The 26,484-nt window shown below is 40.4% G+C and overlaps 1 protein-coding gene across 1 annotated transcript; it reads right to left on the bottom strand.

Annotated features, from left to right (window-relative positions):
- Window positions 1-9,896: 9,896 nt before the first annotated feature.
- On the bottom strand, window positions 9,897-25,340 carry KRT40 (keratin 40). The gene is made up of 8 exons (XM_025859413.2): window positions 25,298-25,340; window positions 15,243-15,690; window positions 14,440-14,522; window positions 14,025-14,181; window positions 12,464-12,625; window positions 12,260-12,385; window positions 10,723-10,943; window positions 9,897-10,203 (listed from the first exon to the last, which is right to left on the bottom strand). The coding sequence occupies exons 2-8, from the start codon at window positions 15,687-15,689 to the stop codon at window positions 10,104-10,106; spliced, it is 1,296 nt and encodes a 431-aa protein (XP_025715198.1). The 5' UTR covers window position 15,690; window positions 25,298-25,340; the 3' UTR covers window positions 9,897-10,103.
- Between the last annotated feature and the right edge of the window lie 1,144 nt (window positions 25,341-26,484).

The following is a 26,484-nucleotide window of genomic DNA, read 5'->3' on the forward strand; positions in this document are numbered from 1 at the left end:
GGTGAGCGCTGTGAATTGTGCAAGACTGTTGAATCACAGATCTGTACCTCTGAAATAAATAATGCAATATAGGTTAAGAAAAAAGAAAAAGAAGAAGATAGCAGGAGGAGAAGAATGAAGTGGAGTAAGTTGGAGGGGGAGACGAACCATGAGAGACGATGAACTCTGCAAAACAAACTGAGGGTTCTAGAGGGGAGGAGGGTGGGGGGATGGGTTAGCCTGGTGATGGGTATTAAAGAGGGCACATTCTGTGTGGAGCACGGTGTTATGCACAAATAATGAATCATGGAACACTACATCAAAAACTAATGATGTAATGTATGGTGATTAACATAACAATAAAAAAATTTAAAAAAAGCGCCTTAGAAAAAATGCTGTGTCACTCCTAAAAAAGGCAATGTAAATTTAAACCACACTGAGATATCATTTTATCTTTCTACCTATCAGATTGAAAAAAAAGCACAGTTTGATAACAAATGTATTGTATAAAGCCTTTCATTTTTTGCTGGTGGGAGTATAAATTCGTACAAGTTATTATTATACTGCCACAATAGTCAGTGTGATATTGACATTAGGGTTGGCAAATAGATCAGTGAAAAAGAATATGGATTCTAGAAATAGACTCACATACATGTGGTCAGTTGATTTTTGACAAAGTTTCCAAAGTAAGTCAATGAGAACAGGATAGCGTTTTCAATATATGTTGCCAATCATTTAGATAATCTTATAAAAGAAATGACTATATCTTGAGCTCTACCTCACACTATATATAAAAATTAATTCAAGATGGATTAAACACTTAAATGTGAAGGTTATAGGTACGGAGTTTTTAGAAGGAAACATGGAAGAATATCTTCATAAATTTGTGCTGAGCAAAGACTTCTAGCACACGGACAACACTAAACATAAAACAATGGATTAGACTTCATCATAGTTAAAATCTTTTGTTGATTAAAATATACCACTAAGAAAAAAAAATATATATACCACTAAGAAAGTGAAAGGGCAAGTCATTTGCTGGGTGAAAAGAGTCACTATTTTATAAAGGACCTTCCTTTTGACCCAGCCGTTTCACGACTAGTTTTGTGCCCAAGAGAATTGAGTGTGTGTGTGTGTGTGTGTATATATATATATATATACACACACAAAAAGACTTGTATAAAAGTGCTTGTAGCATTTTTATTCTTAATAGCATCCAAACTGGAAACAACCCAACTGCTCACAGGCAGGACAATGGATCAACAAACTGGTATGTTCATAGAATAGATTGGTACTCAATAACAAAAAGGAATGAACTATTGGTATTTATGGTGACATGGAAGAACTTCAAAAACATTATGTCAGCCTGAGGAAGTCAGGCACAAAAGGGCACAAACAGTACAATTATATTTATATTAACTTCAAGAACAGGCAAAACTCCTCTATGGCATTATATATCTGAATAGTGATTGTCTCCTTGTGACGGAGGTGAGCTGACTGGGAAGGGGCATGAAGAAACTCTCAAGGTTGATATTTTACATCTCGATATGCTAGCCTATATCTTGATCTGGATGATTACATGACAGTGTATGTTTTCAGATTTCATGGAACTGCATACTTTCCATTGATGCATTTTATTATATGAAAATTAAATCCCAATAAAGTATGGTTAACATAAAAATTTAAGATTTGATACAGTTAAGTCGCTCTAGTAATGCTCACTACTTTATTCATATACCTGAATTACAAATGGATCATAGATTCTCTTGTGAAAAATGGAAGTCATAGATGTGCTAAGAGGAAATATAAGAGAATTCTTTTATAAAATAAGAGTGCGAAATGCCTTTATAACAATGACTCAAAATCAAGAAACCACAAAAAATGGATAAATTTGACTCTAAAAATAACAGCATTTGAAATAGTAATAATTTTAAAAACATATAAAAAAGGACCAGAAGGAAAGATATCTAAATGTTAAGAGTGGACTTCTTTGAATTTTGTAACTATTGATGAATGTTATTTTCTTCTTTATGTTTTTGTACACATTCCACAACTTGGATGTATCACTTTCAGAATCAGAAAGAGAGTTTGATAATTATTTTGTATTTTTGTTTTTGTACCCTTTTCCCCATCTTATTACTTTTCTTCTCTTGTGTGTCTCAGGCAGAGTTTTTCCTTCCTTGCATGGCTGACTGCTTTATTTGTGCTCTGAAGCTGATTCCTCTTTGATTTCTTCAGTATCACATTTCATCAATTATACTCCTCCTTTCTTGCATCTTGCACATCTTCGGTACTGCCTGATCAATTTTCCTTTCCCTGTAAGCATGTTTGTTACTTGATCCGAAAATATGTCTTACTGTATAGCCCTTCAGCCATGAAGGCAGCTTCTTCCTTCCTTCCTTTTTTTTTTTTAAGATTTTATTTATTTATTTATTTGACAGAGAGACACAGCGAGAGAGGGAACACAAGCAGGGGGGCGGAGTGGGAGAGGAGAAGCAGGCTCCCTGCTGAGCAAGGAGCCCGATGTGGGGCTCGATCCCAGCACCCTGGGATCATGACCTGAGCTTAAGGCAGATGCTTAACTGACTGGGCCACCCAGGGACCCCTTCTTCCTTCTTTCATTACCATTTTTTTTTTTTGAGACAGCATTGGGTGTCTGTCATTTTCATTTGCTACCACCAGCTCAGTTGTTGACTTTTGGCAATCTGGCTAACCTGTAAACATTGTACGATACAGTCTACCTTGAAGAGCTTCTTTATCTGCCTTAACATAGCACCATTTTCCAGTGCAGAAATGCTTCCTACAAAGCAAGGTGCAAATTCTTGATTGCCTGGCAATTAAGACACTCCACAGTCTTGACCCAGCTGACTCTACCTCATATCCCTTGACTCCTGTACCCACCGCTTACACTCTAGCCACACTGGATCCCTTGCCATTCTTTAAGCTCTCCTTGCTTTGTTGCGCCAGAACATGTTTACTGTTGAGGGTTCCTCTACCTTTCTTCATCTAGGTGTTTCAAGGCTGCTCTGGGAGAGAATTCAGCACTCACCCATATTTGGTTCTCTTCTCCTTTGGGGCACATGGGAAGATGACTCTTTCTTGTCCCCTTGCATTTAGGAGTAACCAGGCCTTTAATCTCTAGCTCAAGACCCTCAGGCAGTGTCTTTCCCTGCCCCAGGGGCTGGGGAGGCAGCATGTTCCAGATGCTGGAAGAGCAAGTCTGAGAGTGATAGAAACGAGTTCCCTTCACAGCGTTGTCTTGGCTGGAGCCTTCTGGGAAAGAGGCTGTGCAGGAGAGAGGAAGGATTGGCTTTAGGTCCAGCCTGAGATCAGTAGCTGAGAAGGAAATATCACTTCCGTAGGGCCAGCAAGGAATCCATGAGTTGTAAATACCGAATATACACTATGAGGAGCCTGAGTCCTTGAGTCATGAATGCTTCTTGCATTTAGAGCAGGCAAATTTTGAGGTCATTGTTTTATGGTGTGGGCTATACATAGAACCTAGAATGCAAGGCTTTTTTGCTGGTTCTTATAGATGAGTGATGCATTATATTTTAGATTATAATTTGCATGCAACACTAAGTGCTAAAATTACTGGTATCTTGTTTAGTGCATTATTAAAGCTACAAAGATATTATATTCTTTTTTTAAAAATTTTTTATTGTTATGTTAATCACCATATATTACATCATTTGTTTTGGTGTAGTGTTCCATGATTCATTGTTTGTTCATAACACCCAGTGCTCCATGCAGAATGTGCCCTCCTCAATACCCATCACCAGGCTAACCCATCCCCCTACCCTCCTCCCCTCTAGAACCCTCAGTTTGTTTTTCAGAGTCCATCATCTCTCCTGGTTCGTCTCCCCCTCTGACTTACTCCCCTTCATTCTTCCTCTCCTGTTATCTTCTTCTTTTTCTTTTTTCTTAAAATATGTTGCGTTATTTGTTTCAGAAGTACAGATCTGTGATTCAACAGTCTTGCACAATTCACAGCGCTCACTGTAGCACATACCCTCCCCAATGTCTAAGATGTTATATTCTTAACTAAAAATTAAGACCCAACTAGATTTTACCGAGGAAGGTCTTATTGTTTCATCTAAAAGTAACATGGACATTTCAGTGCTTGACAACCCAGGGGAATGCCTACTGCATATGTCCACGTGGAAAAGGATGGAATTCCTACATTTTGGAGGAAGGCTTCTCAGTGCTGTTTTAGGATGTCAGAGTTTTCAATGATGGAAATCTTTGCTTTTTGTGTATAATTCAGTCACTTGTGAGTATTTATCATCATCATTAGCAATTAATTTGTTGTGGGTTGTTTGGTTAACTATAGAGTACATAATGATCCAGATTTGTAATGTGATAATTTTGGTTTATACTTTTCCAATAACTGAATTTAAAAACATATTTATTGCCATGCAAATATAAATCTATTATGCTACTCCAAAGTAGACATATATTTAATGCTGCTAGGACTTTAGAAGTTTTTATCATTGTTGGAAGATAGAAAGGAAAGAACATTTGGCCAGTACCTGTGCGATATGGTAAAAAAAAAAAAAAAGCTTGAGGCCTCCCATCCTAGCACCATTTGGAACAGGGTGGCCAACCCAAGAAGAGGTCAGATCTAGAATTAACCTATGTCTTTTTTTTTTTTTAAGATTTTATTTATATATTTGACAGAGAGAGAGAGACAGCGAGAGAGCGAACACAAGCAGGGGGAGTGAGAGAGGGAGAAGCAGGAAGCCTGCTGAGCAGGGAGTCCGATGCGAGGCTCGATCCCAGGACCCCTGGATCATGACCTGAGCCGAAGGCAGACACTTAACGACTGAGCCACCCAGGTGCCCCTAGAATTAACCTATGTCTTTAACATAATGTTTAGTGCAATAATATGCAAAACTGTAAAAGCAATTGTGATAAGGCTTCAGGTAACATGAGAGCCCCCAAGGCGGCCATTCTATCTTAAAGATATTTTCCTACTTCAGTTCCACTTTGATTTTGCATTAAGCCAGACTGAAAATATTTTTAACTCAGAAAATACAAATAGATGAATGAATCCATGCAAAAATGTTGTAGATCATGGAAGGTAGTTGTGTATTTTTCTGAAAGGAAATTGGATATAGCTCATAGGAAATTATTACAGATGCTGAAGAAACTATTAAATAAATATATACTATTTATATATTCATATAAACTATCAAATAAACAAATATATTTATATTTATAATAAATAAGATATAAGATATATTTATATACAAATATCTATAATAAATATATACTATATATTTATTTGTCTGTTTATTTATTTGGGTTTTTTTCCCTACAGTTTTGACCAAGGCAGAAAAGCAACCATGGGAAAGGCCGAGAATAGGCGGATGCAGACAGAGATTGATACGGTGGAAACCTCCGGGTGGCTGAGATTTATGATAACACTACAGTATTAGATTTCTTCCTGATTTCATTATCCAGAAGAATAATGGGGTTTGACAAATATTTGTTGGGTTTACTCATCTGTAAAATATTTTAGTTTGAGCATTTTCACTACTTTTATTGTTAAAATCAAGAAAGTTATTAACACTTTATTAATTAACATTTCTAACATAAATTAATAAACACTTCTAAAATTTTAGGTCTGCAACTTGACTTTTCTTTAATCCTACCCTGGACTGATGATTATGCTTTATTTCTGAGTGTTCACAAAATAGAAAAGTGAAGAGGAGAACTTCCCTCCAGTTTTCCACTATATGTTTTTAAAAAGAACATTTGCATTTTGAAAATTATAGATCCATATATAATGTTATATATATATATACATATATGTATATATAATATGTAAAATTACAGATCTGCAGGAAGTTGCAAAGATAGTGCAGAGAGATCCCATGTGTCCTAGCTTTCTCCTGTGGTTTTATCCTCCTTGATCAAATATAGTTCAGTTGTAAAGTCAGGAAATTGACATGGATACAATGTGTATATAATACACACACGATGTAGATGTGTATATTTCTTTCACATATGTAGATTCATGTAACCACCACAGTACTCAAGATATGCAACTATTCAGGGGCGCCTGGGTGGCTCAGTTGGTTGGGCAACTGCCTTCAGCTCAGGTCATGATCCTGGAGTCCCGGGATCGAGTCCCACATCGGGCTCCCTGCTCAGCGGGGAGTCTGCTTCTCCCTCTGACCCTCCTCCCTCTCATGCTCTCTGTCTCTCATTCTCTCTCTCGCAAATAAAAAATAAAATCTTAAAAAAAAAAGATATGCAACTATTCAATCACCACAAAGATTCATCATGCTATGCCTGATTTGTTCTCTATCTCTGTAATCTTGTCATTTCAAGATTGTCATATAAGTACAATCATATAATATATGACCCTTCAAGATTGCCTTTTTTTAAAGATTATTTATTTATTTATTTATTCATGAGAGACAGAGACAGAGAGAGAGAGAGGCAGAGGGAGAAGCAGGCTCCCAAGGAGCAGGGAGCCCGATGCGGGGCTCGATCCCAGGACCCTGGGATCATGACCTGAGCCGAAGGCAGACGCTTAACCATCTGAGCCACCCAGGCGCCCAAGATTGCCTTTTTACACTCAGCATAATGGCCTTGAATCTTGAGAACATTTTGGTTGTTTCCAGTTTTTGGCTATTACAAATAAAGCTGCTATGAACAAGTGTGTATTTTTTTTTCAATACTTTACTTTCAGCCTCCCTGTATCATTGTATTTGAACTGAGCTTCTTGTTGAGAGCATGTAATCATGCTCTTTTTATCCACTCTGCCACCTCTCTCCTTTAATTAGTGTATAGAGACTGTTTCCATGTGCCATAATTATTGATATGGTAGGGCTTAAGTCTATGTTTTATTTTTTGTTTTCTGTTTATTCCTTCTGTTTTCTCATCTCTCTGTCCTATTTTCCTGCCTTCCAGTGGATTCCTTGAATATATTTTAGAATTCCACTTTGATTTATATATAGTGTTTTAAGTGTATTTTTTTGCATAGTTTTTTAAGTAGTTGCTTAAGGTATTACATTATATATATACACACATATATATACCTTATCATGCTCTATTGGTGTTGACATCACTGCTGGTGAATATAGAAACCTTACCTCCCTTCATGTCCCTTGACTATCCTCTTCGTGGAGATTTTTTTTTTCTGTTTGCATCTGCTGGTGTTTATGGGTTGTTGGTTTCTCCAGCTCCCAACACAGGATATATGAGGCCAAAAGAAAACCTAGGGAACTTGCCACCATGCTGTTCCTTGGATATGATTCTGGTTGGTTTGGCTTCTTCAACCTTTCAGAGTCAGCTTATATTTGTTTTATATGTAATTTCTCAGGTTTTTAGTCAAACTTAGGAAGAGGAATGAGGAAATATACATCTAATTCATTTTCTGGAGGTGGAGTTCTCTGTTTTGCTTTTTATTTTTTTATTTATTTTTTTTAATTTTTTATTGTTATGTTACTCACCATATATTAAATCATTAGTTTTTGATGCAGTGTTCCATGATTCATTGTTTGTTCATAACACCCAGTGCACCATGCAAAACGTGCCCTCCTCAATACCCATCACTAGGCTAACCCATCCCCCCACCCCCCTACCCTCTAGAACCCTCAGTTTGTTTTTCAGAGTCCATCATCTCTCATGGTTCGTCTCCCCCTCTGACATACTCCCCTTTTCTTCCTCTCCTGTTATCTTCTTCTTTTCCTTTTCTCTTAAAATATGTTGCGTTATTTGTTTCAGAAGTACAGATCTGTGATTCAACAGTCTTGCACAATTCACAGCGCTCACCGTAGCACATACCCTCCCCAATGTCTATCACCCAGCCATCCCATCCCTCCCACCCCCAACCACTCCAGTAACACTCAGTTTGTTTCCTGAGATTAAGAATTCCTCATATCAGTGAGGTCATGTGATACATGTCTTTCTCTGATTGACTTATTTCACTCAGCATAACACCCTCCAGTTCCATCCACGTCGTTGCAAATGGCAAGATCTCATTCCTTTTGATGGCTGCATAATATTCCATTGTGTATATATACCACCTCTTCTTTATCCATTCATCTGTCGATGGGCATCTTGGCTCTTTCCACAGTTTGGCTATTGTGGACATTGCTGCTATAAACATTGGGGTACATGTACCCCTTCGGGTCCCTACATTTGTATCTTTGTGGTAAATACCCAGTAGTGCAATTGCTGGATCGAACGGTAGCTCTAATTTCAACTGTTTGAGGAACCTCCATACTGTTTTCCAGAGGGGTTGCACCAGCTTGCATTCCCACCAACAGTGTAGGAGGGTTCCCCTTTCTCCACATCCCCGCCAACATCTGTCGTTCCCTGACTTGTTAATTTTAGCCATTCTGACGGGTGTGAGGTGGTATCTCATTGAGGTTTTGATTTGGATTTCCCTGATGCCGAGTGATGTTGAGCACTTTTTCATGTGCCTGTTGGCCATTTGGATGTCTTCTTTGGAGAAATGTCTGTTCATGTCTTCTGCCCATTTCTTGATTGGATTATTTGTTCTTTGGGTGTTGAGTTTGATAAGTTCTTTATAGATTTTGGATACTAGCCCTTTATCTGATATGTCGTTTGCAAATATTTTCTCCCATTCTGTCGGTTGTCTTTTGGTTTTGTGGACTGTTTCTTTTGCTGTGCAAAAGCTTTTTGTCTTGATGAAATCCCAATAGTTCATTTTTGCCCTGGCTTCCCGTGCCTTTGGCGATGTTTCTAGGAAGAAGTTGCTGCGGCTAAGGTCGAAAAGGTTGCTACCTGTGTTCTCCTTTAGGATTTGGATGGACTCCTGTCTCACGTTTAGGTCTTTCAACCATTTGGAGTCTATTCTTGTGTGTGGTGTAAGGAAATGGTCCAGTTTCATTCTTCTCTGTTTTGCTTTTTAAATGTGTGTGAATAATTATTCTTATACCCCAAAATGTCCAATAACAGACCAATGTACCTTATGGTATTTTATTTATTTATTTTTATTAAAAAATTTTCTTAAAGGATTTTATTTATTTATTTGTCAGAGAGAGAGAGAGAGAGAGAGAGCACAAGCAGGGGGAGCGGCAGGCAGAGGGAAGAGCAGGCTCCCTTTTGAGCAAGGAGCCCAGTGCAGAACCTGAGCCAACGCAGATGCTTAACTGACTGAGCCACCCAGGCGTCCCTACCTTATGGTATTTTATGCAGCCACTAAAATAATGGTTACAAGACAATCTTATATGTTTATTGGGATTGAAAATATTTACATGACATAGTGAAAAAATAGGTTACTCAACTATGTGCATATGTAAATATGATTACCACCATATGGAAAAACCTCTTATAAGAAAGAAAGCTAGGGGCGCCTGGGTGGCTCAGTTGTTGAGCGTCTGCCTTTGGCTCAGGTCATGATCCCAGGGTCCTGGGATCGAGCCCCGCATTGGGCTCCCCTGCTCCGCGGGAAGCCTGCTTCTCCCTCTCCCACTCCCCCTGCTTGTGTTCCCTTTCTCACTGTCTGTCAAATAAATAAATAAAATCTTAAAGAAAGAAAGAAAGCTGGAAGCTCCCAAAATACTGACAAGGATGTTTGGGGTGTGGAATTGTAACTGACTTTTTTCCCCTTTCATGTGCCAAATTGAAAAAAGAAAGAATCCTGTACTTTTATAATTACAAATAAAATAACATTTATTCCTAAATTTCCTCTCAGAAAGATACATACTACTGTCTTCCAAGATATATGACATTTTGCATGGATTAGTTAATCTATTTGTATTTGAGGAGTTAAAAATTATTTTCAGCTTCAGTTTGTGCAAAAGGAAACTATCACCATGGGTTTAGGCCATTACCTTGACATCACATGATATTATATCCACAGTTATAAGCCACAAAGCTGTATTTACCATGCTAAAGGAATGAAACACATTTTATTTGGAGATTAGCAAGAAAGTTTTATAGACTCCTAGAATATCACAAATAAGCAGGCAGGAGAGGAAATGATAAAGCAGAAATAGAGTGAGGATGTTTAGAGGTCAATTTTAGGATAGAAACGCCTTCTTGACTTTCAGGCTTGGATGTTTGTGATTGAAGCCACATCTCCTTTCCAGGACACTGTGGCTTTGATTCCTCCATCTGCTGCGCGGGGGGGTTAGCATTCATGTACAGCAGTTTTCGACTGTGCAAATCACATACGCCGAGCATGGCTCACAAGTGTTTCTTGATGTGCTTACGGCAGGACACGGGTTACAGGGAAGCCTGTGGAAATTTTGAACTAAGCTTAACAAGGGAAAGCGAGATAAAATTTCAACTCAAGAAAGATCATGCCAAAATTTGCCCTGCAAATGATGTTCTGCACACTCTTTGCCGAGTAACATTTGACTTTAGCCTATTTCAGGCCTGCGCCCAGCATTGCCGCTTCATGCGCACGGCAGCCGTGCTAGCTGAATACAGTTTTATGTATTTACTTCACTTTGCAAATGTCGTCTTATGCATGTTCCTGACTTCCCTTTGGCGGAAGGCAGGAACAAAGGGAGACCCCCCAGCATGGAATCTTACATACGATACTTGATCTGCTTTAGAACTTAGAATACTTTTAAACACTTCTACTGTCATGTGATTAGCCTCAGCCATTTTTGTTTGTTTTTTACTCTTGTAAGGAGATTCTTTAATGCATTAGGGATGTTTCACCTCGGGCAGATCTTGAGGAAGCAGGATTCTCCTGCATGAGCCTCTTTGTGACTTGGGGGATTTTGAGAATAATCGTGTGGAGCTTGCCTGCTGTCCTCACTCTCAAGGAGACCCCGGTACGTGTTGATCTCACACTCCAGCCGGGCTTTTGTGTCGAGCAGCAGCTCGCACTCCTGGTTCTGCCGCTCCAGGTCACACCTGATCTCAGCCAGCTGGGCCTCCACATGATCAATCAGGCACTGCATCTGGGCCAGCTGGGAGCTGTACTGGGCCTCTGTCTCTGCCACGGTGCATTCCAGAGATTCTGTCTGCAGAAGGAGAAGAGTGTATTCAGAAGGGCTGTGTCTCATAGTCCGTGGGGCCAGAGTGCCTGTTTTCAGATCCTGGCTCTACCCTACTGCTGCCATGTGACTTTGAGAAAATGACTTAGTTTCTCTGAGCCTCTGTTTTATTCTATAAAAAATGGGCAATGCAAAGTACCTAACTCATAGGATGGTTGTGAGGATTAAAGGAATTAATATGTGTAAGGCACTTTGAACAGTGCCTGGAAAAAATTTTAAAAGCTGTATGAGGGTTAGTTATGACTACCACCACTATGCCCACTGCAACCTGCAACATACTGGTGTAGCTTAAGGAGGATCAACAGCATTTGAGAGGAGAAACTGAGAATGGGCTTGAGGCAGGGAGGAGCTGTACAGAAAAGAGGCTCTGGGACTGAACCAGCTGGCTCCAGCTTCCACTTTTGCCTCTTAAAAACTGCATGACCCCTGCTGCTTAATCTGAATCTCAGTCTTCCTCATCTGTATAATGGGGTTAATAAAGGGATTTACCCCATAAAGTTGTTGTGAGGCTTTTAAGGCTCTCACAAGATGAAAGTGCAGCTATTATTCACCCACATAGTCTCTATAGGCCCTAACGTGGCACAGACAGTGGTGTTCGACTGAAACTGGCTAGGGTGATCTTCCAAGCATGGTATTCTTTTTTTCTTAAATTGTTTATTTATTTTAAGTCATCTTTACGCCCAATGTAGGGCTTGAACTCATGACCCCGAGATCAAGAGTCACGTGCACCTCTGATTGAGCCAGCCAGGCACCCCCAATGCATGGTATTCTTGTTGCTTGGTGGAGTGGGGTGCAATGAGGGGTCTGGTTGAGGTGTGGATCCTGGGAAAGTTTAGGGTAATGGTAGAATGCAAAGTTTGAATACCATTCTTTTATATGATGATGAGCTTGGGAAATTGGCCTGAATCCAAAGAGAGTTAAAACCCACCAGAATGCTTGAGTGCCTTTGGCTCAGAGGTTCCGCTCTCATTCTGCTCCTGCTCTCCTGCTCTCTCTCTCTCTCCCTCTGTCTCTGGAAGGTGCTGCAGGATCGTGCTCAAGCCCAGGAGGGAAGGTCAGGGCATCCCGTTGGGGCAGTACAAGCTGTTGACCTATCACTTCTGCTTCTAGTTAGGTAAACAGCAGTATTTGGGAAAGGCAAGGAAATATAATCGTTGCAAATCAGAAATTCAGACTTTCTGCCATGTGAACTGTGGGTCTCTCCTTGGGGTTACGGAAGAGGGGTTAGCATCTCAGGGTCTGATTCTTCAGTGAGAAAAACAGAGCTGTCTTTCCTTCCATACCAGGCTTTGCTGTGCTTGGAGCTCAATTTCCAGAGCATTGGCTGTGCGTTTCAGTTCCAAGATCTCTGTCTGGCAGCCCTGCAGCTGCTTCGCGCTGCACAACTGCTGCTGATTCAGCTCCTCGGTCTGAAACACAGGTATGATTAGAGAATGCAAAGAAGGCAGAAGCCTGGAAGCCTGTCATTTCTTGCTCTGGGTGCTGACCTGAACAGCGAACCATTCTTCCACGTCTCTGCGGTTGTTGGCGAGCACTGTTTCATACTGACAACGCATCTCATCCAGGACCCTGTTGAGGTCGATGGTGGGGGCAGTGTCCAGCTCCACACTGAGTCGGTCACCCAGCTGTCCATGAAGCAAGTTGACCTCCTGGAAGAGGGAATGGAGTAAAGAAAGTCACAGAAGGGTGGGGAAAAAAATCTACTTTGACATCCCAAGGGCATCCCATTTCCGGAGAAGTGAGTGAAAGTGTGGGATTTAGATTCAGATTGCTTAGGTTGAATCTTTTTTCATCACTCAGTTTCTGCATCTGCAAAATGGGTATAATAATTTTGCCTTCCCCAGAGAGTTATTGTGAGAGATATGAGTTAATGTTCATATAAAGCACTTATGAAAGTCCTTGGCACATAGGAAGATCTCAGTAAATGCTATTATGATCAACACATGCTCAAAGGGAAAATATACTGTTACATCATTTAACTACTCACTTTGTAGCTTCATCAACATGAGATAATCATATCCTCATATTTTATGATTTTAAAAAGTTTATAGACGTAGAATATTTTAAAATACTGGTCCAAATATTGCATAAGATGTTATCGCCTTTCTGAAATGGCCTTCACACTCTGTGTTTGTCAGCCTGATTTTCATACCTTATGAATTAGAGTTACATGTGGCATAATGCCTCTAAGGAAGGCCATTTGTAAAGTTACCTCCTTCACAAAAGCAATGGCAGGTGAACAGTTTGGTTCTTTCATGTGATACTGGCCGGGGCCCATTTCACATGTACATCCAAAGCTATGCCAGAGTGATCAAGCTGAACAACATTAGTGCTGTTAGAGGTTAATTGGACGCTTGGCCAGGGTCCCTAATAAGAACACAGGGAGCTGGGACAGCTAAGACAAAACTACATTAGCATCCTGTTTTATAGCATAGACAAGGCCACAATAGCATCCCATCTAGCAGCCTCTGCAGGAGTGACTTTTGCAAAACATCCTGAAACATAACAATTAACCATAAAACATTGGTCACTATCACAAGTTGAGGCAGTTAGTCTCCAGATGTCAGCCCCAAAGACCAGCAACGTGTGAACAATAACCCTATAGGTAGACAGGTGCATGATCAAAGCCCTGGTTGGCACACCTTAACAGCCAATCCACAGGTGACCCACACTCAGGATGCTCAAGACAGTTCCTCGAAAGAGCTTATAAAAACCGCTAGATTTGAACACCAAAACGGCCACTGCTCTCAGGTCCCCTCCCACTCTGGGAGCTTTATACCATCACTCAATAAACTTTGCTTTGCTGCCCACCACTCTTAGTCTGGTTTACTTCTTCATTCTTTGAAGCGGTGTGACCAAGAACGGCGGGCACTAAGGGCACAAAAATCCTACAGGATTTTTGTTGAGGTGAAATTACTCAGTGCCTTGAGTAATTTCGTTCCAGCTTTAGCAATATCTGCCCAGTTCAATTTATATACACAACACGAAATCTATCAGTTTGACTTTGTCACTTCTACATTCGTTCAGCAATTTTACCACTTTCCTCACCTCTTGGTGGTTTTTCTTAAGGCAAAGGAGATCTTCCTTCAGAGATTCCACATGGGCCTCCAGATCAGCTTTGCACAGAGTCAGCTCACGCAGGATCCCACGCAGGCCGCCAATGTCTGTCTCTAACAGCTGGCGAAGAGACAGTTCCGATTCGTACCTTTCACAGCAAAAGAGATGCAGACTGTGCTTACTTTGCTAGACACTGTGCACAGTGCTGGGCATGCTGGTGAGTGACACAAGGACTCAGGGAAGCCATATCCCAAATAATAAATGTGAGCTTTGGGAGCATTCTTAGCTTAAAATAAATCTTATATAGAGAATATTTGTAGTGTGTGCACACACACGTGTGTGAGAGAGACAGAGAGAGAGAGAGAGAGGCAACCATTAATTATTTTCAAATTCAAATTTAACTTACTTTGACCTAAAGTCATCGGCAGCCAGTCTGCAGTTGTCAAGCTGAACAGCAAGTCTAGAATTCTCTGCCTTCGTGCACAAGATCTGGTGAGTAAGTTAGTTATATGTAATAGAGGGCTCTTTGAAAGAAACCTAAATATCTATTTATTTAACAACTATGCCATTATTTATCTTTTAAAAGTCTTTATAAGAAAGTATAAAATAGCGTTCAGCCTATTTTTCTTATTAACCATGTCGCTTCAGTGAAGAAAAAAGCAGGACCAATTTATAAAAGAAATATAGAAAAAAAAAGCGTTTGTTTTTCAGTGGCCTAAGGCATTTTGCAATATTCCTTGGCAGTTGAACTCGGATTTTTCTCCATAGGTAGTTTGTATTATGACTCTGTCCCCATCCATGATGATAAAAATTCATCAGTAAGAAAAGAAAACGATTACTAGGGTGACATTACATGATTAAAAAGATGAAATATCAATATCTGTGTTAAAGATGGAAATATAAATGTCCAGCGTTACATACAGCAAAAACTTTAGGTGTAATGCAGTTTTTTCTCATACCCTGGATGATAGTCTAGATGTGAGTGAGTTTATTTTGGCCACTCAATGATTCCTGGCAGCCCGGCGGGTAATACTGATGTTTGCTGACTCTCAGCCCACCACCTGTTGCTCTACATCACACTACCTCTTGGAAGACCCCTTTCCCTGGGGGACTTCCATAGAACAGCCTTTTTTTTTTTTTTTTTTTGTATAAAGATAAAGCAAATCACAGATTGGGAGGGTGGAGCATCAGGGCAATGAAACACCAGACCTTTTTCTGGAGCTCTTCGATGGTGTCGAAGTAACGCTGATAATCGGGGCACACCAGTGGGATAGCCTCTTCACATTGTTCTCGGATCCTGCATTCCAGCTCTGCATTCATCTCCTCCAGGCCATGCACCTTCTCCAGATAGCTGGCGAGTCTGCCATTCAGGAACTGCATCGTCTCCTTCTCATTGCTGTTGAACACCCCATCCTCACACCAAGCACAGTTCCCCACCAAGCACGGAGTATTACAACCCCCAGCAAAGTAGCATGGTGTGAGGCAACCAGCTGGCAAGCGAGACCTGGGTAGGAAGCTAGGAGTCTGGCGTCTGGATGTAGCGGGGGTGCTGGGGAGGCAAGTGGTTTCCATGGAGCAGCTTGGAGCAAAGGCACATTCAGAAGCCCTGGCACAGGATTCAGAAGAGCAGCACGTGGGGGAACGCTCAGAAGTCATCCTGTTAGAAGCGGAGAACAAAGACGAGTTGCAAAACTCCAGCTGACTGGCTCCCAAAGTCTCTTTCCCTCCTGAGACTTTTATACAGCCCGCAAAATGGGTATTTACAGAATGTACCGGATGTTCTGTTTATCATTGCTGGTGCCAGTTTTCATATGAACATTCATTAGTGTTGTTTGTTTGCTGAGAAGAGTTTTATGCCTCATAAAAGAGGCATAACTTCAGGTTACTAAGTAAGGGCCTATTTCCATGTGCCAGTAGGATAAAATGCTTGGTTCAGAAAATCTTCATAGGAAGCATTATCTTTTTTTGGTAGAATACGGAAAAGGCAGAGAAAATTTGGCCACTCAGTAGTTACAGATACAACTGACTACAAATAACGAAAATAATATTCCCACAGATTTTGCTCCTATGTATTGGAAATGGTTTATATATCCTTTTAAAATTCATATTACATCTCATTAAATGCCATTTATTTGTTTGTGCCACCATCATAAAAATGTTCCATGTAGTTAGCAATCTTTGCAATGCTTTTTATGGTCTTGCTGTGCTCATGTGGTAGAGGAGTGAGGTGTATACTGGGTTTAAAGTGTGTGTGTATGGGCGTGTGTGTGTGTGTGTGTGTGTGTGTGTGTGTATGAACCATGTCTACCTGTGTGCAAATTGAAAAGTCATTTTATATAACTGATGGGCATAATTTGTATCCTCCAGGCCAAAATACAAATTGGTTATCAAGATCTGGAGCTGTGATCTTCGATCTCCTGAAACTTGCTTTCTCCACATTTCCTGTGCCTCATTTTTAGATTAAGGGTACTAAGGCTGGGGATACTATTTTTCACCTGTAATAATAATGAGTGAAATACAATTTTTTAAAGATTTTATTTATTTTTTTGAGACAGAGAGAGAGTGCATGCAGGGAGGAGAGAGGAGAGGGAGAAGCCGACTCCCCTGCTGAGCGGGGAGCCCGACGTGGGGTTCGATCCCAGGACCCTGGGATCATGACCTGAGCTGAAGGCAGACGCTTAACGACTGAGCCACCCAGGCGCCCCGAGTGAAACACAATTCCTAAGTTACAGTCTTTTAGTCTCTTGGGAAACTAAACCCTCATGGGTTACACTTCAGAATAGGGGCAAAGAAGCTACAGAAATCTTCTTTTCTGAGATGGAATCTGTTTTCTCTTATTTACTTATTTTTTAAGGCCACAATTTCATAAACATTTGAAACACTGGGACTGGGGAATAAAATTTTATAATGTGAGTTTCAGACCAGCAGTTCCATTGGCTGAAATCCCTGGTGCAATACTGAATGGATAGGGATTTGAGATAACTTTTTTGGATTCTGTCTTGAATTTCATCTCCATTTGTAGCATAATCTCTTTCACTTTGCTTGGCATAATTGTGGTATTTATTTCATTTTCAAAGGTGGGCAAAGAAGATTGCCTCCAGAATCTTTAAGTTTTGGAAAGAAAACACTATGCTGACAAAGTCAAAATTTTCATGATCCAGGAAAAAAACTTAATTTTTTTCTAACCCTGAACACTTCTTCCTAGGTAGCTGATAATGGAAAAACCAAAACCAAAAACAAACCAAAAGATCTTGAATAGGTGGATGCAAATAGCCTCTTAGGATTTCCTACTCTCCCATCCAAGTAATAACTAGGCCTGACTCTGCTTAGATTCCAAGATTAGAAAGGATTGGACACTTTCAGGGTGGTATGGTTGTAGACTCTTAGGATTTATTATTCATTAAGTGGAGTTGGGTTTGATTTTAGTGACTCTCTTTATAATTCAACACTTAATGCTAAATGCTCTTTTTTTTTTCCTTTCAATATTTTATTTAAATTCAAGTTAGTTCACACATGGTGTAGTGTTAGATTCAGGAGGAGAATTTAGTGATTCATCAGTTGCATATAACACCCAGGGCTAATTACATCACGTGCCCTCCTTAATGCCCATCACCCAGTTACCCCATCCCCCCCCACCTCCCCTCCAGCAACCCTCAGTTTGTTCCCTATCTTTAAGAGTCTCTTATGATTTGCCTCCCTCTCTTTCTTTATCTTATTTTATTTTTCCTTCTGTTCTCCTATGTTCATCTGTTTTGTTTCTTAAATTCCACATATGAATGAAATCATATAGTATTTGTCTTTCTCTGACTGACTGACTTCACTTAGCACAATACACTGTAGTTCCATTCACGTTGTTGCAAATGGCAAGTTTTTTGATGGCTGAGTAATATTCCATTGAATATATACACCACGTCTTTTCCAGAGTGGCTGCACCAGCTTGCATTCCCACCAACAGTGTAAGAGGATCCCCCTTTCTCCATATCCTCACCAACATCTGTTGTTTTCTGAGTTGTTAATTTTAGCCATTCTGACTGGTGTGAGGTCCTATCTCATTGAGGTTTTGATTTGTATTTCCCTGATGCAAGTGATGTTGAACATTTTTTCATGTGTCTGTTGGTCATTTGTATGTCTTCTTAGGAGAAATGTCTGTTCTTGTCTTCTGTCCATTTCACGTTCTTGGAGTGCTGATGCTATATTGATACTGTTTTGGAGAGGACATGAGTTCAAGGATTCAAAAACATATTTGAAAATCGGAAATTACAAATCTCTGGAGAAAATTCTAATTTCCACAGTAACCTAATGAATCAAAGGAAGAATTTCTTTGAAGAGAATCCATGTCTTGGTTGTCTATCATAGGTTCCAATTAATTAAAATGCAGCAATATGTCATTATTTTAAAGTAACTGCTGGTAAAAATAAGAAATATTTCCTTGTATCTTGAGCTAATTCTTTTTGTAAAATGTTGATATATGGAAAGAATGAGAGGAGAGAGAGAGAAAAGCAGTGAGAGCACCAAGACACAGGACTATTTTATTTTGGGCTTGATTAATTAGGTAGTGTTGTATGACCATCGATAGCTTTAGTTCCCGTCTTAGAATATTGAAATTGCTGGGGTGCCTGGGTGGCTCAGTTGGTTAAGTGTCTGGCCCTTGTTCTTGGCTCAGGTCTTGATCTCAGGGTCTTGAGTTCAAGGCCCTGTTGGGCTCCATGCTGGGTGTGGAGCCTACTTAAAAAACAAAAACAAAACAACAACAAAAAAGAATATTGAAATTGCCCAGAATTCCTTTTTATGGCAGATCATCCTCAAAAGAAGGGAACATCGGGAATAGAGAAAATAAATAGATACCGTTAAAGGTCATGATAAATTGACATCATTGTTTCTTCTTGTAATGTGCCCGTACCTCAGAATATCCACTTACTGCTGCTGGACTCACTTTAGTAAAATACAAATCTATTTTTTGCCACTTTCCACCTAAAAAAATCTGAACTTCCTGGCTTGGCAAATGACCTTTTCCAATCTGGTGCCAATTTACCCTTCTAGGCTAATTGCCTGATACTTTGTCTCACAAACCCCAGACGGCAGCCATCCTTCAAGCTTTGTAGGTGGTGTTTCCTTGGTCCGCTGCTCTCCTGCCACCCCAGATGAACCCACCTGTTAAGACAGCTGAAATGGCATTCAACTGCCCACGTTGTGATGGAGGTGTTTCCCATTGCACTCTGCACACACCTCCACTATAGCAATTGTCACATGTCTTAACAGTCTCAGTATTTTTGTTTACTGGTCTTTTTCCTTTTTGGAAAATGTCTCTTTTAAGACTGGCATACCTTATTTGGCTTATCCTCAGCACTTGGGACATAATATAATAGGCCCTTAATAAATGTTTGCTAAAAATATAACCACTTGGCTCAGTAGAGGTTTCTGTTTTGACACATAATTGCTTATGAAGGAAACTGAATGGTGCAGGACAAAGAAGACTGGCAGAGGACAAAGAGCAATGTCCTCCTGGTCATGTCTACATTCTCATTCCAGTGCTGTTACTAACTAGCTGCATTGTCTTCATCTAGTCATGCAACCCCTTTGGGACTTAGTTAGTACTCGCTGCAGGGAAAAATCATAACCTGTCACTTCTACATCGAGTTGTCAAGGCATAAACAATATGGATATCTTTCACTTTATAAATAGTAAAATTTAATGCCAATGTACAGTCTCTAGCTGATCAATCTTGGTCCCCATTAACTCCCTAATTGCCAAATACATATTCTTTTTTTCTTCCAAAATTTTTAAATTGAGATGAAATTTACATATATTGAAATGCAGTTTTGACAAATGCATATACCTATGTAACCTTCACCCCAGTCAAGATACCTACATCTCCACGACACCAGAATGTTCCCATGTATCCTTTTTCACTATCTCCCAAAGGTAAAAACTCCTCTGATTTCTGGCTACCAGAGATTGGTATTCTCTATTTCTGAGTTTAACAAATCACAGAGTGTGCATACTTTTTAATTTGATTTCTTTGGCTCAATGTCATAGTTTTTATTTCATCCATGTTGTCCCTTATACCAGCAGTACAGTATTTCCTTCCTTCCCTCCCTCCCTCCTTCCTTCGCTTGCTTGATTCCTTCCTCCCTCCCTTCCCCCTTCCTTCCCTCCCCTTCCTTTCTTCCTTCCTTCCTTCCTCCTCCGTCCCTCCCTTCCATTCTCTCTTTTTTTCTTTCCTTCTTTCAAAAAAAAAAAAAAACCCCACAAAAAACCCACAAAGTTGCTGAGGAGTATTTCATTGTATGAATATGCTACAATATGTCAATTCTCCTTTGGATGAACGTTTGGAGTATTTCTTATTTGGGGCTGTTAATGAATAAAACTCCCATAGATATTCTTGTACAGATATTTTTATGGATATGTATTTCATTTCTTTCTGGTAAATATTTAGGAGTAGAAAGTTGTGTCATACAGTAGGTATATGTTTCTTTTTATAAGAAACCATCAGACCTTTTTCCAAAGTGATTATACCCTTTTATACTCTTACCAATAATGTAGGAGAGGTTTAATTCCTCTATAACTTCACCAACATTTGGTGTTGTCAGATATTTTAATTATAAATATTTTAATCAGTGTGAAGTGTTCTCTCATGGTTTAATTTACATCTCTCTGATGACTGATGTTGAGCAAATTTCATGCCTTTATTGGCCATTTCGATATCTTTTTCTGTGAAGCAACTATTCAAGTCTTTTGCCTATTTTTCTTGGTTTGTTTATCCAGGAGAAAGTATATGCCCCTTGGCAACACATTCTCTATTATCCCTCTAAATTTACCATTTCCAGTGTTCTTTAATGCTTCCTGTGGTCTGAGATTCCGTCTGGTAAAATTACTATTTTAAACCAAAAGGATTTCCTTCAGTGTTTCCCACATCATAGAGAAAACATTTTATAATCCAAGCCAATCAATTTCAGTGGATGAAAATACCATTAGGGTAAATGCACAGGAGCTACAAAATAAAGTGCCAAGAACATCATTATTTTGCTTAAGATTATCAAAAAGTAAAAATTAAAAGAAAACTTTCTAAAGTGGTTATTACATGCTATAGCATAAATGAAAGTTTTTTCTGGAAGTACTTTGTCTTAGTTGTTTTTCTTCAACTCCCATCCCTTTATAACAGAATATTATTCTTCTGAATTAAAACGAAATTTAAAGCATTTAAGGATTACTGTAGATAATATTTAACTGTGTTAGCATCATGCTGATTATGGGCTAAGACAACTGAAAAAATGGTATTGGTAAAGTTTATTGATGGCTTTTCTACTGTCGGATCATGACAAAAATATATCCTTTTTTATTAGAAGATATGATATTGTCTTTGTTGATTATAATTTTTATTCTGGATTATAAGCTTCAAGATGTATTTATTTAGTTATTTCTGTTATATTAAAAAGTGATTTATTTATTTTTAAAATTCAGTTTATTTAAACTAAAGAAACAAAACAGTTCACCCATTTCTTCTACTCCCCACTTCCCTGCCTCTGGCAACCAATCTGTTCTCCATAACTATCAAATTGGTTTTATTTGTTTGTTTGTTTGTTTTTGATGCCACATATGAGAGATCATACGGCATTTATCTTTCTCCATCTGACTTATTTTACTTAGCATAATGCTCTCAAGGTCTATCCATGTTATTTCAATGGGAAGATTTCATTCTTTTTTATGGCTGAATAATATTCCACATATGTATATAGGTCGTTTCTACATCTTGGCTATTGTAAATAATGTTGCAATTAACATGGGAGTGCATATATCTTTTTTTTTAAGATTTTAATTTGAGAGAGAGAGAGTGAGAAAGAGTGAGCATGAGCGGGAGGAGAGGTGCAGAGGAAGAGGGAGAAGCAGGCTCCCTGCTGAGCAGGGAGCCTCACGTGGGCTCAATCCCAGGACCCTGGGATCATGACCTGAGCCGAAGGCAGTTGCTTAACTGACTGAGCCACCCAGGAGCCCCTGGGAGTGCATATATCTTTTTGAGTTAGTATTTTCATTTTCTTCAGACAAATACACAGAGGAGGAATTTCTGGATCATATCGTAGTTCTATTTTTAATTTTTGAGGAACCTCCATACTCTTTTCCATAGTGTCTGCACCAATTTATACTCCCACTAACTGTGCACAAGGGTTCCCTTTTCTCCACATCTTGCCACCACTTATTTCTTATCGTTTTGATACTAGCCATTCTGAATGATGAGATGGTATCTCATTGTGGTACTGATTTGCATTTCCCTGATGATTAATGATGTAAACATCTTTTCATGTACCTATTGGCCATTTGTATGTCTTCTTTGGAAAAATGTCTATTCAAAACTTCTGCCCATTTTTAAATTGGATTGTGTTTTTGGTATGGAGCTATATGAGTTCTTTATATATTTTGGACATTTGTGCTTTATCAGATATATGATTTGTAAATATTTTCTCCCATTCAATAGGTTGCCTTTTCATTGTGTTGATGATTTCTTTTGCTATGCAGAAGCTTTTTAGTTTGATGTAGTACCACTTGTTTGCTTTTGTTGCTTTTGCTTTGGGGATCAAATTTAAAAAATCATAGTCAAGACCTATATCCAGGAGCTTACTGCTTATGTTTTCTTCTAGGAGTTTTATGGTTTCAGGTCTTACGTTCCAGTCTTTAATTCATTTTATTTTTATCTTATTCTTTCATTTGGAAGATATTCCTCTGTTTCTTCATCTTGCTTGACTGTCGGTATTGGTTTCTTTTTTTTTTTAATTTTTTTATTGTTATGTTAATCACCATATATTACATCATTAGTTTTTGATGCAGTGTTCCATGATTCATTGTTTGTTCATAACACCCAGTGCACCATGCAAAACGTGCCCTCCTCAATACCCATCACTAGGCTAACCCATCCCCCCACCCCCCTACCCTCTAGAACCCTCAGTTTGTTTTTCAGAGTCCATCATCTCTCATGGTTCGTCTCCCCCTCTGACATACTCCCCTTTTCTTCCTCTCCTGTTATCTTCTTCTTTTTCTTTTTTCTTAAAATATGTTGCGTTATTTGTTTCAGAAGTACAGATCTGTGATTCAACAGTCTTGCACAATTCACAGCGCTCACCGTAGCACATACCCTCCCCAATGTCTATCACCCAGCCATCCCATCCCTCCCACCCCCAACCACTCCAGTAACACTCAGTTTGTTTCCTGAGATTAAGAATTCCTCATATCAGTGAGGTCATGTGATACATGTCTTTCTCTGATTGACTTATTTCACTCAGCATAACACCCTCCAGTTCCATCCACGTCGTTGCAAATGGCAAGATCTCATTCCTTTTGATGGCTGCATAATATTCCATTGTGTATATATACCACCTCTTCTTTATCCATTCATCTGTCGATGGGCATCTTGGCTCTTTCCACAGTTTGGCTATTGTGGACATTGCTGCTATAAACATTGGGGTACACGTACCCCTTCGGGTCCCTACATTTGTATCTTTGTGGTAAATACCCAGTAGTGCAATTGCTGGATCGAACGGTAGCTCTAATTTCAACTGTTTGAGGAACCTCCATACTGTTCTCCAGAGGGGTTGCACCAGCTTGCATTCCCACCAACAGTGTAGGAGGGTTCCCCTTTCTCCACATCCCCGCCAACATCTGTCGTTCCCTGACTTGTTAATTTTAGCCATTCTGACGGGTGTGAGGTGGTATCTCATTGAGGTTTTGATTTGGATTTCCCTGATGCCGATAGCCTGTTATATTTTTAATAGCTCCCAGCAGTTAAGGCTGTGCCAAGACCTGTCAGTGCCCCAAAGGGGAGGATCTTAGTCAGCATCTAGACTCAGGGTGACTGGGAACCAGACTCTTAGGCATTAGCTTTTTAAAGTATGCAAATATATACTGTGGGACCCTAAGCATAAGTCCCACTGGCCAGCAAAGCCAGGTGATCTGGAGGTGTCCTCTGAGCAGCGGTCACAAAAACTCAAGATGAGTGTATAAGCCCTTTTCTGGGTTATACCACCGAGCTGGAGCAAGGCAGAGAGAGTGCCAAGACGGTGTCCACGGTCCCTTGAGAGAAGCTCAACACTAAATGTGTGCTGGGTCTGGAGCCCTCCCTGCAGGCCAAAGCTCCGGGACAAGGAAGAGGTCTCTTCTTCACAGAAAGAGGAGGGGGTGGGGGTGGGGGGGGGAAATGCATTATTTATGTAGTTCTTTTGGGGTGGCAGCCTGCCAAGAACTGTCTACCCAGTTGCCACAGTCCTGTGGAACCCCAAAGTGCAAAGTAAACAAGGAGTGTCCCTTGGGCACCAGACAAAAACCAGGGCACCAGATGTATGTAAAGTTCCCTTTCAGGGGACACTGGTGCTCTGAAGTGCTGCAGAAGGTGAAGGTGAAGATAGCGCCCACCGCCGAAGTCTCTAGAAAGGATTACAGTTGTATGTTTAATTGGAAATCTGCCCCTCAGGTGCAGCCATGATGATTAGCTAAAGGCCTCTTGGAAAGACCAAGCTCCTGGGTAAGAACTCTTTCTCCCTTGGTTACAGTCCTCTGGGACACATGAACATAAATAAGCTCCAATGGCCACAATAGGTGTCCCCTTGTAGAACTCCCAAAAATCGGGGTGCCACACAGGGTCCTGAGCTCCTTCCTGGGTGACACGGATTATTACAGTCCCATGGGACCAGGAACACAAGCTCCTCTGGCTTCCAGAGCCAGGTGATCAAGACGTATCGGCTAGGCAGCTGTGGCTGCAAAACCCCGGGCACCAGCTGAGTATAATAAACGCTCGGTTTAGGGAAACCCTGCAGCCGGGGAGCACGAGCGGGGGAACGCCAAGGTGGCGCCCAGCAGCCTCGGTCCGTGCTGTCCCTGAGGTGTGTGTGGAGTAGTGACAGCCCTCAGCCACCCACGCTTTACTATAAGCAGGAGCGCCTCCTCCGCTTGAAGTCTGGGGACCCTTGGCTGCCTCGAGCAGGGCCCGGCACCGGTGAGTCCAAGCGCGAGCCCCTTAAGAGCCCTTTCTCAGATCGCTGTCTCGTGGGGCTTGGGGTTCGAGCCCCCGTTGGTGTTCAGGACTGGTTGTTTTGGGGGTTTGTCTTTCAAGTGCGTGTCTGAAAGTTGGGATGCCCGATGTGGGGTTTGAGCTTAGCTGCTCAGGGAGAGGCTCCGGGTTTTGAGTTCTCTCCTGGTTGCTGGTCACCCCTCACCCCCAGAGGTGGGGGGCGGGTGGGTGAGGGGGCTGTTGGCCAGGTTGTGCCTGGGCCTCTCCCTACCCGCTTCGGTGGCCTGGTGTGTCGCTCAGCCAGCCGTTAGGTTTCTGTAAGAGAAAGTGGTTCTAAATGTAGCCGTAGACCAGCGTCTCTGTGGGAGGAGGGGCGTTCAGGAGCTGCTCAGTCGTCCTCGTGAACCAGAACTCGAACGTGGTATTTCAGGTGGACACTTCTTATTAGCTTTATCTAGACGTGTTTTCATTTTCCTTCCATTTTGAAAGTGGTTTTTACAAACTATAAAACTCTGAGTTAATAGATTTTTTTTATTATTATTTCCAGGACCTTTAAAACGAGATTTGATTGTCCTCTGGCCTCCATTTTTTTTTCTTTTCTAAATACAAGGCAGACGTTCTTTTTCTCTTCGCTGCCCTCTATTTAATGTGTATTTACTCCTCTTCTTTTAAGGTGTGCTATTGATCTTTTTTTATTCAACCGTTTGTGGTATAGCTAGGTGGTGTGTGTGTGTGTGTGTGTAGGTTGGTTGTGTTACCTGTTTGGGGTTTGTTGAGAGTCTTCAACTTGCAGTTCAATAAGTTATATCATTAAATTGGGAAAAAATTCAGCCCTTTTCTACCCAATTTTCTGCCCCACTTTCCTATCATTCTGGAACTCCTATTTCATAATTGTTGGGTCACTTGGTGCTGTCCCACAGGAGGCTGCTCAGGTTCTATTCATTTTTTTCAATCCCTTTCTCTGTTTTAGTTTTTTTTTTTTTTTTAAGATTTTTATTTATTTATTTGACAGAGATAGAGAGCACAAGTAGGCAGAGCGGCAGACAGAGGGAGAGGGAGAAGCAGGCTTCCCGCCGAGCAGGGAGCCCGATGTGGGGCTCGATCCCAGGACCCTGGGATCATGACCTGAGCCGAAGGCAGCCGCTTAACTGACTGAGCCACTCAGGCGCCCCTCTGTTTTAGTTTTGATAATTTTTATCTATCTTACGATTATTTTGAGTTATCTTAATTCACTGAACTCCTAATTGGCAATTTCCAATCTGCTTTTAAGGCCATCTATTGAATTCTTTATTTCAGATTGTACCCTTTAGTTCTATAATTTTTATTTGCTTTTCATTTAATTTAAATAATTTAAATTTAATTTAGCTTGTTATTAATTTGTTAGAAGTTTAAAATTTCAGTTTTCTGATGAGTTTCTTCATCTTGTTCACTGTTTTCCTTTCACATTGCGTTCATCTT

Source organism: Callorhinus ursinus, unplaced genomic scaffold (assembly GCF_003265705.2).
Source record: "Callorhinus ursinus isolate GAN/ISIS: 27379988/994484 unplaced genomic scaffold, GSC_fseal_2.0 scaffold52, whole genome shotgun sequence".
Classification (NCBI taxonomy): Eukaryota; Metazoa; Chordata; class Mammalia; order Carnivora; family Otariidae; genus Callorhinus; species Callorhinus ursinus.